The sequence below is a fragment of the Abramis brama genome, assembly GCF_963993115.1.
Source record: "Abramis brama genome assembly, chromosome: 2".
In the NCBI taxonomy this organism is placed as follows: domain Eukaryota; kingdom Metazoa; phylum Chordata; class Actinopteri; order Cypriniformes; family Leuciscidae; genus Abramis; species Abramis brama.
The window spans coordinates 36932059-36945220 of NC_139964.1; the positions used below are offsets into that span (position 1 = coordinate 36932059).

The following is a 13162-nucleotide window of genomic DNA, read 5'->3' on the forward strand; positions in this document are numbered from 1 at the left end:
GCTTATTCAAGCAGGCTATTATCAGATCTAACATCTCTTTCCAATAACCGTTATGGTGCTCTCACATACACAATGCAAATTGAGGCGCATAATTTGTAAATTATACTTTAATGCAACTTCGAAAATCTTTCTCTCTGTAACTCGGGTCACACGGTTCTTATGAGGTTTTGTCAGCACATCTGTTTCCATGGCAACTGTATGAAGTCTTTAAGAGGGCTGTTGGAAGCAATTGTAGGGAGTAATGTTTTTTTCTTTTTTATTAATGGTGGTTCACACACATGGTCGCTGGCAAAGCAGAAACTGGATTCATAAAATTTACATCATAAGCCACCATGAACAAGTGCTGCTCTTCAGTATTTTTTAATTGTTAGACATTAAGAATCCTTTTCAGCTATAGATCAGTTGGTTTAGTAATTTGCATCTTTACTTGTGCTGCACTGGCCTCACCACAAGTATGATAAATAGTGTGTGTGTGTGTGTTTTAATGAACTATATGACTTTTAACAAATATTTTTCATTAAAGTTCAGTTCCTTGCTATATATCTATCAGGGTTAAATCAACTCCACGACAGCTATAACATCCCATATTTGCTGGAAACAATATGGCTTAAGGTAATGATAATGGCTTATGTTATGGTAACGGCTCATTGTGTGAACCATTAGGCTACTGATTTGTCTATAATTTTTTATTCATTTTTTTTTTACCAATACTTTATTGTGCTTTTCTTACGAACAAAGTTACCAGCATTAACACTAACAATTTATTTGTTAGACTTAATTCAGCATGGAGGACATAACTGATAACTAAAATAAAGCAGATATACACAAGAGAAACAGACGTACATATACAGTACATAAAGTAGAAAAAATTAAATAAAATAACTATAAACATAATTTCAGAGAAATTATGTGTCTGTTGAAATAAAGGTAATTAAGGTGTCTATCAAAATAAAAGGAGGAGAAAAAAAGAAATAGTTCAAACAAACAAGAGAACCTGCACTCCCATTTGCCTTAATTTATATCTTTGTATACTCTCCGATCCTATACCTTTAGATCACTTAAGTTTTAAGAATGGAAATCAAGCTGTCATGAGTTCGGTTCCAGTGCAGAATAGTTGGCTTTGCTCTATTAATTAAAGCAGTGGATCGCTCCAAATGAACAATATCTATAAAATAGGACAATCATTGTTGTTTTGACAAAGAATTAGGAGGAAACCGAGAACTAGACGACTCAAGAGACCACAAAAAAAACCCCACTGTTTAAGTTGGGCTGGTATAAAACATGTTTAAAAAGATTAATGTAAGATGTAGTTCATCACTTGCCCGATAAGGCTTGGGCCTTTACGGCATCCTTATTGATGAGCCCTGATACAGCCATACCTTCTGTTAAACGGGTTGTCTCCGTTAATGACATGCGTGCTCTCTGGGCCAATGAGGAAACTGATTTGCTGATAGAACGACTGGGCGGCTTGCTGTGGGCTTGTGGGTTGGTTCTGGCTGATGATGTCGATGGGGTCAGGAGAGCCACGGCAGAAGAGCTGAGTCTGACACGAGCTTTGCAGGCAACAGTCTGGATCCATACAGTCCACCAGGCCATCTGCACACACAGACACACACCTCACTTAACAATGCACATAAAAAATATGAGGTTCTATGTGTTCAAGTGTCTTACAGTATATATCCTGTGTCCTGTCTTACAGATCCCGTCACGCTTTTATAGTGTGAGAGAATTGATACGATTTTGCATCTATGCTTCATACATCATCCACGCATTAGTTCTTTCACCTTTAGGCTCAGAAACATGACAGCAATATCCTCTCTTTCTTCTTTCACATTGTCAAGACTCTCTCTTGCCTCTATCAGTATACACCTAATGCTTTGTGTGGAAATGCGATCTGATCTCCCGCAGGTAAGTGCCATAAACCTCTGCCATCCGTCTCAGCTAGTTTATAAAAAGCCCCGTGTACATCTGGCACACGGTCACAGGGGGGTTGTAAAATAACACATGTGCAAACACGCACTAATCAGTATGAGACCAATTCTTTTTTTACAGCACCCTGAGCTGACACTGCTCTGGTGAGATCCGAGGCAGAGTGTCTGACTGTTTGTTTTGCCTTACGAGGGTCCCGGCACCCCCTGCCAAAAGCACCACGCAACTTCATGTGAGATCTGGACCTCTCGTAACTCTCACGCTGCTTTAAATCCGGTCCGCTACGGCCAAAGTCAACACGCACATGCAAAGGTTCCTCCAGAGGGAGCAGAATCTTTTAACATAGCTTGCATATAGGTCACACAAAACAGAGGTCACGTAATGGGATCTTTGGACATGTATGTGTATTTAAGGAGAAACGTATTTATTATTTTTTATGTTTGTTTTTGTAAAGAACTTTATGTTCTGATCTTTTTACAGTACCTCTTTGTAATAGCTATTGAAAGGAAGCCAAATTCAAAGAAAATCTGCAAAACGTGGCACGATTACTGAACGACTGAGGATATATCATAACCTTACTGTATATTTTTCTTTCCGCTTTGGAAAAACTTCAAAGCTTCTTTTCAGGCTTCCAGAGGACTGTAAATCCTTCAGATTTAAGATGTTACAGACCGCATTATCTCCAACTAGAAAAACAATCTCCTCTAATGCTTTGGAATTGAGCTGTGTTTAAAGGTTCATGCATTCAGCTCAGTGGAGAAGATTTCTAGACCTAGACCGCATTCTGGACCTCAAGCGTGCAACAGAACCTCACATGTACCAAAACGTTCCGCAACCAGACACACATGTCCTGAATGCAAGATCAGTGCAGAAGGATTCACGACTACTTGCCCCTTGAGCAGGCCTGTCATTTTTATTGAATGCAAGTAAAAAGAGATGCTCTGTCATAGTCGGTCTCCCTGATGTCTGTCAAGACTAGAAGTAGAACCTTCAGACTCTAAGCTAACCTCCAGTTTTGAGATTTACTTGTCTTTGGTCTTAGGGTCATATCTTGTGTGCTATATTCTGATGGGATAGACCAGTGAGAAATAGCGTGACTCTTCTAAATCAATATATGCTTACTCTATCCGTTTGCTTAGGACAGCCATAACAAGTTTTGGTGCGTTTAAGACCTGCTTAAAAACTTTACTTACTAAACTTAATTTATCATGACTTTTACTAAAGGTGAAGAAATTACAATGTCACAATATGTCAGTTGTCTCATAAACAATTAAACATGCACATTTTACCATTTCCACCAGGGTGACATACTTGACCTGATTATCATTGACAAATATGTATGTGATATTTACATTCACTTTCCCATATGCATCCCATTTAAATTTTATAACATTTATGCGTCCAGTCACTGGTGACCTCACCTCCTTCATTGTCCTTGCCGTCTGCGCAGAGCGTCTCCATGGCAACGTCACATCCAGCCCCTCTCCAGCCTGGTTGGCAGACACAATGCCAGCCGTTCTGATCCAGGGTGCAGCGGCCATTACTGTTGCACAGACCGGGACATCCCTCTGCAGAGACAGACAGAGCCGTCATACACTAGTACGGGCGTGTGCATGTTCAAATGTGTGTTGGACTGAGTCTCTATGTGTGTGTTTTAAAATTTATATGACAGTATTCTCTCTGAAAGTTGTTCTGTTGCAGCTAAAAATCGACATATATACGTGGCCACAGTAGGACACAGTGTGTCTTCGACTTGTGAAACACAAATGGTAATCCAAACAGAGATACACTGACATCGTCGAGAATGAAATTAAAGGTTTAAAGGTGAACACAGACTGACGCTGGACTTCAAACAGGCCTAGAGAGATGCACAGAGGCTGTAGATTCACATGGATGTAACGGATGTTCTCTCTCGACACAACCAATCATTTCAAAAGGGATGGCATACGTTTGTGAGAAAATCATGGTGAGATTCAAAAGGAAAAAGAACCGATTGAGGAATCCAAATGAAAAAAAATATTTAAAGAAAATCAATTAAAAGAGAGAAAATTGAATTTAGAAGAAGAGATCAAAGGAAGGGATATAAAAGGGTGAGGGAATCATAAATCAGCAATGGCATCCATGTGAAGCTACGGCACACAGAGAATCCCAGTGGCATAAAGTATAGGGTGGACATCTGAGCTGGCGAGAGAGTGTGTGCCTCCAGCGCTATACTTTCTGCCCAGGTCACATTCCGCCGGACGGAATCAGAGGAAAGCGAGAGAGGCCAGGGGGAGGGAAGGGGAGGACTGTGGGAGAAGCTAGGCTAACAAACACCAGGGGTCAGGCTGCGGGATGCATGGAGACAGGACCCACAGGATTCCCAAACAAAACTCAAGGACCACAAGTGTGTGTGTGTGTGTGTGTGTGTTTGTGCACGTGTCAGTAATTACGTGTGTGTGTGTTTGTGGCTTGTTCAAGACAAACAATGATGAATTTGGCAGATATAAAGGACAACAATAAATAGAGCGAGGAGACTAGAACATAGACACGCTGACATCGTGCTTCAAGACAAAAAAGTGAAGGAGGGAGAAAGAAAGAAAGCAAGAAACAAGAAAAGAAAGAAAGACACAGAGAGACAGCGGAGTGATTGCTTGTGACAGTCTCCTTTGGGGCTTTGGTATGCATTACCTTTAAATCCTATCCTCTCTCCTATTATGGGGCCGGGAGGGAGGAAAATTCGGGAAAGAAAATTAACAAAAAAAATCTGAGCACTTGAGTCCAAGTGAAGGACGATTCAGAACACAAAAACACAAAATGGAAAGAAAAGAGAGAGAAAGGAAGCAAATGACCATAAAGAGAAGGAGGAAAGGAAAGAAGGGCTTTGAGAAGGAGGAAGACGAGATGTTGAAAGAGGAGTGGGAGCTGTTTCGACTTTGGCCGACTCCGTCTGGAGGATTGCCACAGCGTGTATATTGTGTTACTCAACGCATTAATAAATACCATACTGAGATACACTACGTGCCATGTCGGTTTAGCATTGTATGAGTGAGAAAATGAAAAAAAGCAACATGGAATGTGGTAAAACACAAAAACAAGCGAAAAACATGTTCTGAGCTAATATATTGAGGTTTGGAGTAAAAGTATCAAAGTAAGCCTGTAAGAGTTTAAGAAACATCTTAAATGGTAAAAAAAATTAAATCTTGGCATTCTGATGCACCATATGCCAGTATGCGAGTCTAGAATCACACTTGGCTTAGCACTGATTTAGCCCTGTGAAATCATTTCCAAAAACACCTCAGTAACAGTAAACAAGAATCTGCAAGTATCTCTTCACTTGATCTCCGTTTACACCGCCAGCTCGTAGTTCATTATAAAATAAACATGGCTGATCGTCATTTGCGTGCAGTTTTCATGGCGCACTATTGTTTTCAAAACGAACGTGAGTGCGACTCTGGGACACGGAGGAGGTGCTAAACTGCAGATGTGGAGCAGTGGTGATTTAGCTGTGGCGAGGGGGATGGTTCTGCAGAAGTTGGAACATTAGCCAAGGAGAGCACTGAGGACATTGGATTGGATTTCTGACAGTCCAAAAAAAGAAGCCAATGAAGAATCACAATAATAGCAGACACGCAGAGGAGAGAGAGAGAGAGAAGAGGTTATTAATGCGCCATAAAAATGTCATAAAGACCTCAATCCGGGACACAAGAGCTCAAGGGAGAGAGAATGAGAGAGAGAAAAAGGAGGAAAGATACAGTACCTTGGACATACGTCTCCGGGTGAGCTTTACAGGGAGCAAGAAGAAGAAGAAAAATGAAGAGAAGAGGATGTTAAAAAGGTGTGAAAAGACAGTCAACCTGAAAACCACATACAGAAACTAAGAGCTTTTTTAGTACTGCTGGAAGATGGCGTAATTTCAGCATCTGGTTCCAAAGTGCATCCTCTACTGACAGACATTCAAAACGAGTAGACATGCTAACTGATTTCTCCTTTCTCACATCAATATATATAAACAAAGACTTTTCAAAGTTGTAAATAAAACATAGATAACATTTTTTTTTTAAATATCACATTTAATTCACTTCCCATTTCTTTGTGAATTTTACAAGCATTTTCTGAGTGAAAATTGTTTCAAAGTAAATCATACACCAAATATTTTTCAGTCTACTTTACAACTCCTTTACAAAAACTAACACACTGGGTTAGATAAAGCAAAAACACGTCCACTGAGCAGTCTTGGACTTTCGTGGTTCTCAAAGCCTAAAGGTACCCTGCACAATCCTCTGCGTCACCATTTGTGGAACAAATGAAAAACAACACCCCCATAGAAAATGACTCACTCTTCCTGTTCAGTATTCACTAATCGTTCCCATAAATCGTTTTTCAAATGTGTGACACTATCACTCATAATGCATAAAGTAAATAACATAGGCATCATGGGATTTACAGTACTGCACCGAACGGGACCTCACATGCTAATTGGAAATTGCATCCCGATGATTGACATGTGGTTCAAGAATCCTGCTGTATGTTTGCTATTTCACGTTTCACATTGTCATCACATCAGGTACATTATCCTAGAGCCTCTCAGTGTGTGAGTGAAATATTATATGGCCCTGAGTGAGAAAAAAAAAAAAAAGTGTGTGTTGGTGGGAATACTGTATGGATAAGCTCTGAATCATCCGCATGTGTATGAGAGCAATCATCTCCTTCCTGTGGCTAAATGAAATGATTTCTGACAAGGCTTTGGGAGAAACCCTGTGCGGCGTGTCATAACATTACATATGCTAAGTCACAACAAATCATCTTAAATAAAAGGTCACCTTTTAATACAAGCATAACAACGCTACTATGCAGAGGCTTCATTAGCTGGATTATGTTCTTAAGGAAGATACTCTTGTGTGAATGGAAGATGACTGTGTGTGGTTGAGACAGATTGAGAGGTTGTGTGTGTGTGTGAGAGAGAGAGAGAGAGAGAGAGAGAGAGAGAGAGAGAGAGAGAGAGAGAGAGAGAGAGAGAGCAAGAGCGTACTGATTAAATTCCTTGGGTGTCTCGTTTCCACACACTCACTGTTATGTCTGGGAGATCCAGAACTTACACAGTTGTAGAAGACCGGGCTGCGTATCTATCCCAGAATACACAATGGGTTATGAAAACACAAGCTAACGCATACTCTGAGCTGGAAACTTGCCAGTGAGGGCAGCCAATTACTGGCTAATTACAACAAACTTTTGTTCATTTACATTGATGGTCCTGAGGGGAGAGAGAGAGAGAGAGAGAGATAGAGAGAGAGTAAGTGAAGGAGAGACGGAGGGGAAGGGAAAAAAAGGCAATCATCCCTTTACGGACATCAATGCTTCATTATTTACGTGCACATTCAAAGAGCTCTGATTAAAGTGACATTAATCTGGAAACAATTACACATCGCGTCCAGCTCGGCTAAGTCACTGTTCTTCCAAAAAGAAAAAGCCTATATTAATTTCCATTATCCTAATTGCTATGCACAGCCACATGGTGGTATACATGCCCCCACAGCTGTGGGTATAGCTAGTGTGACATAGAGGCCAAACGTGTTTTAATCACGCTCATGGGCACCTCAAGCCATCCCACAGAACCAATCAAATGTTAGCAATGTGTCAGCCCTCTACCTGCCCGACAGATGCCCCGCCACCGTAATGACAGGATAGCACATGCCACCACCACCACCTCCATCCGCAGCATTACACAGACTGCAAGAGTCTTTTCAGAGCATGCTTGGATTAATATGCTGTAACAGGGCATTTCCTTAATTACTGATTGAAATGATAAAGTGTGGAAAATGATTTGTAGATGTACAGTGCGTGCTGTTTTTGCTTTAATCATCCATCTATCAGACATGGTTTGATGTGAGGGGAGAATTGAGGGCATTGGAGATCAAGATGATGTAGTTGTGTATTAGCGTGCTGTAGGTTTTGCTATTGATTTTTTTTTTGTGCATGCGTGATCATAAATGGGAGGTTTTGAAGGACAGGCGCTTCAGTACCGCATGCATTTGTTTTCGACCGATCAAACATTAAATATGCTGTATTAATTATACTGAATTGATAAATAATAAAAAGTAAAACTGTAATATTGTGAAATATTATTACATTTTAAAATAATTCTATTTTAATATATTTTAAAGTGCAATTTTCATTATGTATCAATGTACAGGTATCATCAATTATTATTGGTGCTCAATTATTAATAATGGTTCTTACTATTATCAATGTTGAAAACAGTTTTTGCTGCTTAGAAATCTTTTGTTCAATCAATTTAATGCATCCTTGCCAATTAAAAGATTTTTTTTTTTTAAATCATACATTCCTCAAATTTTGGAATGGTAGTGTATCATGGTTTCCACAAAAATATTAAACATGTGACACTGGTGCTGAAATAAATGCGATATATCACAAAGCTCAATATGGTAGATGTTAGGGGAAAAAAGTCCTGCCTTTAATATATAACAGCCAATACCTTTTTGCTCTAACACATGCATGTCCATCAGCTGGACAAACCTGAAAAACATATTTTTGTAGCCAGATTTTAACTATAAAAGTAACATTTGTGATACCATGGTTGTCAAATTTTATTTGTGATTTGGCATGTTATTGAAACCTACCCTTGCCAAGCAGTTTGGATATTTCGGTCTTTCCTCATTCAACTTGCATGACTACAAAATAGCTGCCTGGGGGCAGTACCTATATGGCTGCTGAGTAAACCGATCTGCTCCAATAATGCTTTAGGATTCTTCACATCATAGTTCAATTTGTGCACTTTTACAGTACGGAAGTTTGACGATTATTTTGAATGAATGTGTGTGTGTGGGTACATTTCTGTATGCTCCAGCAGGGTTGACTGATGTGTGTGCACAGCTTGCTGTAATCCATGGCTTTCTCACAGCAAGAGTTGTGCTTCTGATGAATGATCTGGAAGGGCCTAAGGCCTAATGAAGCATACAAGTCTTAATAAAAAATCTTAAATGTCTGGCAGTGGAAGCTTCTGACAAGCCACACTTCACAGAAAAAAATCTCTTTTCTTTAGTCATAAAGAGTCTTTAAAGAGCTATTACTAATAAACGATCCTAAGAAAATGGGTTCACGAGTATATTCGTGTTCCAGAATATGCACCATTTATCCACATTATACAACATGCATTGTGATTCATCATATTCCCAAACTTGTTGCTAAAGTGAATGCTTGAGCTCAGAGGATGTAGAGATGATGCATCTCAGAAACAGGCTTTTATTTAGTGAGTGTAGCTCACTAAGTTACACCAAAGTCCTTTTAATTCAGTTTACTCAGTTACTATTTTCAGTGACACAACTACTAATAAGGGAAAACAGAAATTTCCTGTTTTTTTTGTGTGAAAAATCGGAATAATAATAAAAATATATATATATATATTGCTAATGCACATGCATATTTCAGAGTAAACAAACAGGTGGTTTATATATATATATATATATATACACAAAAAATGACTGGCTCTTTTATATGATACGTGGACTTCCACTCATATAGATGCCATTTCTGTGATATGATTACAAGTGGATTAAAAAAAATACTAAATGTACCTCAACCCACTAAATTGAGTATTCTTCGAGAAGCCCTATTAACGCTCAACAACTCCTGAAATAACCCGTTATCTAAAAAGAGCATCGCAGCCTTCGACAAGAGAATGTGCAGTTGGCAGAGAATGTGTTTTGGGTGTCGTGAGAAATATTTCATGCTCCTACTCTCCTTCTCCTCCTCTCATGAAGCTCCCCAATAATTTCCAAATGAATAAACAGATCAGAGTCACACTAAGCTAAATCAAACAGATGCCTCTTTTAAAAATCTGATGTACTGTCTGGATAAGTTCACATTACAGATCATAATGTTCAGTTAGGATTAGGTCTTGATGATATATCAAATACTCTAGATTTTGCTGAAGTTATAAAATTAAGTAACATTGTGAATATTACAGTATAGATTAGCTTTATATCGGCATTAAGTTTCCTAAAGTGCGTGTCATTAGAATAGTTTCGGGGGGAAAAAAATATTGAGATAATTTTATAAATTTCATTGAATCAGTTCAAACTGTCCAGGATCTAGGACAATATATGAAAGTGGCCCCAATCAGATTAAGAAAAAAAGCCCATAGAGCAAAGAAAAAAAGTCTGTATTTTTTTAGCCTTTTTGAGAAAGACTTCATGTCATAACAATAAAATACATACTGAAAATGTCTGGATGCTGCCGGTCAGTCTGAGTGTCTTTGTGTGAAATAATCATGACGCAAGTATGCTGTAATGCAGGCATGTGTGTGTGGACTCACTGTGAAGAGGTCTAATGAGAGTGAGTGGGTGTAGAGGGACAGGGAAGGTCACACACACAAACACACAATTCACACATACACAAACACACACCCCTGCATGGATCCAAGAGGCCCCTTATCTCAGTCTGACACATATGATGTATGAGGTACCATAATTCTTTTAGCTCCCTCTTGTGCTCTCTTTCAAACACACACACACACACACCTTCTGCAATGCATGCACTCAGCAAAGAGGGACGAAGTATCAACCTTGGCCTAAAGAGATGTATTCAATCCTCCAAACTCTGGAAGGCCACACACAAAGTAAACACAACCTGTATATTTGTTTGCACATAAATGCATTATACTGTAAACACTTTAAACTTGAAGTGTTAATATACAGGGACAAGCAAGTAAGCCATTCGTAGGTGAATTTCTCTGAAAAGTGTCAACACATTGCTCTTTTTCTAAGTTCACCCAGACAAGCCTAACAGCAGCATTGGCTCAACCAATGGCGTGTACAATTTCTTCGGCAGACAAACGACAAGCAGGGTAAGTATTCAGCAAACATGTTTGATAACAGTCATTATGTTTGCAATTTCATTTGGTGATGCTAGCAGCACAGAAATTTCACACTTCAGCTTAAATGAAACTATAAAACTGACCAATCCATTAAAGCCACAGACATGTATTTTAACATTTGGTCTCCTACAGTCTTATGGCCATTTATAATGTTTAAACTTAGAGCAACAAGGTCATTAAGTGATCAAACTCAGCAAGCATTTTTGCTCAGTAAAGTTTGGAGCCGGGGTGAGAGTGTGGTGTGTGGGTGGCTGGCTCGAACAGAAGAGCAGGACAGAATTACGTGCTAACCGTGCTAATTTGGAAGACGAATAGCAAAATGTTGGCCAGATTCTCATAAAGCTGCCCAATGAAACAGGCCTGCTTGCTAACAAGGCCGCATACCTCGATCGCTCGTGTTGAGTAATGGAGCAGCTGACGTACCCTGCTGAGAGTTGAGCTGGTGGAGGATGTAGCCAACACGCTAACAACAAATCAACAGATTTAGTGAATGACGGTTAAGCAACTTGAAGACTTTGAGTTTGAGAAGAAACAGAGGGACTTTATTTAAAATGTAAAATTTAATAGAAATATATATATTTTTTTTTTTGGGCCATATTTTTATAGATAAGTGAAAAAAAATTATATATATATGGACAATTTGGTACAAGACCAGCACCAAAACACAACTAACCAGCATTAACCAGACTAAACCAGCAGGACACATGCTATCCAACTTGCCATGACATTTAAATAATGAACAGAGTTTAGTGCTTGTGTAAGGAGAAATTGCTGTCGTTTAGCTCCCTGATTTTCAGAATAGATGTTCCCATGTGGAAGCCTGCATCAACTGCAATGAAAATGTCAACCCTTTGATAGCAAGCAAAGGTCAGGGGAAAGGTACAAAACAGAACAAACACTCATAGTCCTCTTCCTGTTGAGGTGGAAGAAAACAAACAAAGGGAATATGCAATCAAAACAAGCTCAAAGATGTGAGTTAAACTTCCTAACAAATAGCAAATAGCTTTGATACAATAGCATCAACACCAGCTGGAAAAAATTGAGAGACAGAAAAAAAAAAAACTTGTACACATTATGCAAATACACTATATGACCAAAAAAAATGTGGACACCCAAACACCACCCATATGTGCTTGGCATAAAAAAAAGTGTATCCTCACATTTCTCTACTAGATGTTAAAATAAGGCTGTGGTATTTACTCCCATTCAGACAAAAGAGAAATCAGATGCTGATTTGGGGTAATGGGGCCTCCCAAATTCATGGTCTGTGCTTTATTCAGGCAAGTCAAGTTCTTCCATATCAGACATCATTATTTTATTGAATTAGCTTTATACATAGGATCACTGTCATTCTGGAACAGAAAAGGCCACTGAAATTCACTTGAATTAAGGAGCCAAACATGTTAAAAGGCGGGTATTCACATTCCTTTGGCCATGTAATGTAAATACTGACATACAGTACTGATGATTGTTTGTCTTACCGACGGTGCAGTGTTCTCCGGTCCAGCCCTGGTGGCATTCACATTTGCCGTCCTTGCAGGTTCCGTGCTCAGTGCAGCGTGGGTGACAAGCTTTCAGATCGCATACCGAACCAGCCCAACCCTCTTCACAGCGACAGCTTCCTCCTAAACACACACCGTGAGAGCCACAGTCCACTGCACACACCTCTGCAAACACAAACAAGGCGAAAAAATTAAAATCACTTTTTGTTCTGGGCTGTAGCCTAGCCAAGGATGATAACGGTCATGTGTTTTACAAGGTGGTAGCACATTTCAAGTTCAAGTCTCCTCTACTCAAAACAGCAAGAGCAGAGGTTACATTCCTGAGAACAGTCAAGTCTAAGTTATTGACTTCAAGTGTGAAAAACTTATGACAGGAAATAGATAACTGCAGACCCCTGCTGTGTCTAGCGGGCTGTGTGGCGGGGGGACTGCCCGCCCCACCTCAATCGGCACCCCGTAACAATGACATTTCTCAACCTTCTCTGACCTAGTGGAGTGTGTGCGCTCCTCATAGAGGCTTTGTCAGTGGGGTGCTGGTTAAAGGTGTGTGTTTGGGGGAAGGGAAGGAGACATCAGAGCGTACAGACATGAATGTGAACTGACATGCTGAACTTTCCACCCGGACCCAGAAGACAGGCCTCCCACATAGATTGAAGCAAACACATCAAGCCAAAATAAATCAATTTATACACACTCCATGCTCTGCCAAACATCAGGAGTGCGTTTGAATGGCTTTTGGGATCGAAGCTATCATGGAAGCATTTTATTAACATTTCTCTTTGCAGGTTTGTTCCTTTTCAACATTTTTTTTGGCATGTTTACAGGAAATGATTCTGAATTGACAAAAGCTTCTATA

The 13162-nt window shown here is 39.6% G+C and overlaps 1 protein-coding gene across 1 annotated transcript in view; it reads right to left on the bottom strand.

Moving 5' to 3' along the window:
• tenm3 (teneurin transmembrane protein 3) overlaps window positions 1–13162 on the bottom strand; it is a 227439-nt gene that overhangs the window by 51103 nt on the left and 163174 nt on the right. The window contains exons 14-18 of the mRNA XM_084098060.1: window positions 12286–12471; window positions 5669–5692; window positions 4600–4620; window positions 3351–3497; window positions 1380–1596 (exon numbers count right to left, since the gene is read on the bottom strand). Of these exons, the coding sequence (XP_083954186.1) occupies window positions 1380–1596; window positions 3351–3497; window positions 4600–4620; window positions 5669–5692; window positions 12286–12471 (595 nt within the window). The remainder of the gene's footprint in view (window positions 1–1379; window positions 1597–3350; window positions 3498–4599; window positions 4621–5668; window positions 5693–12285; window positions 12472–13162) is intronic.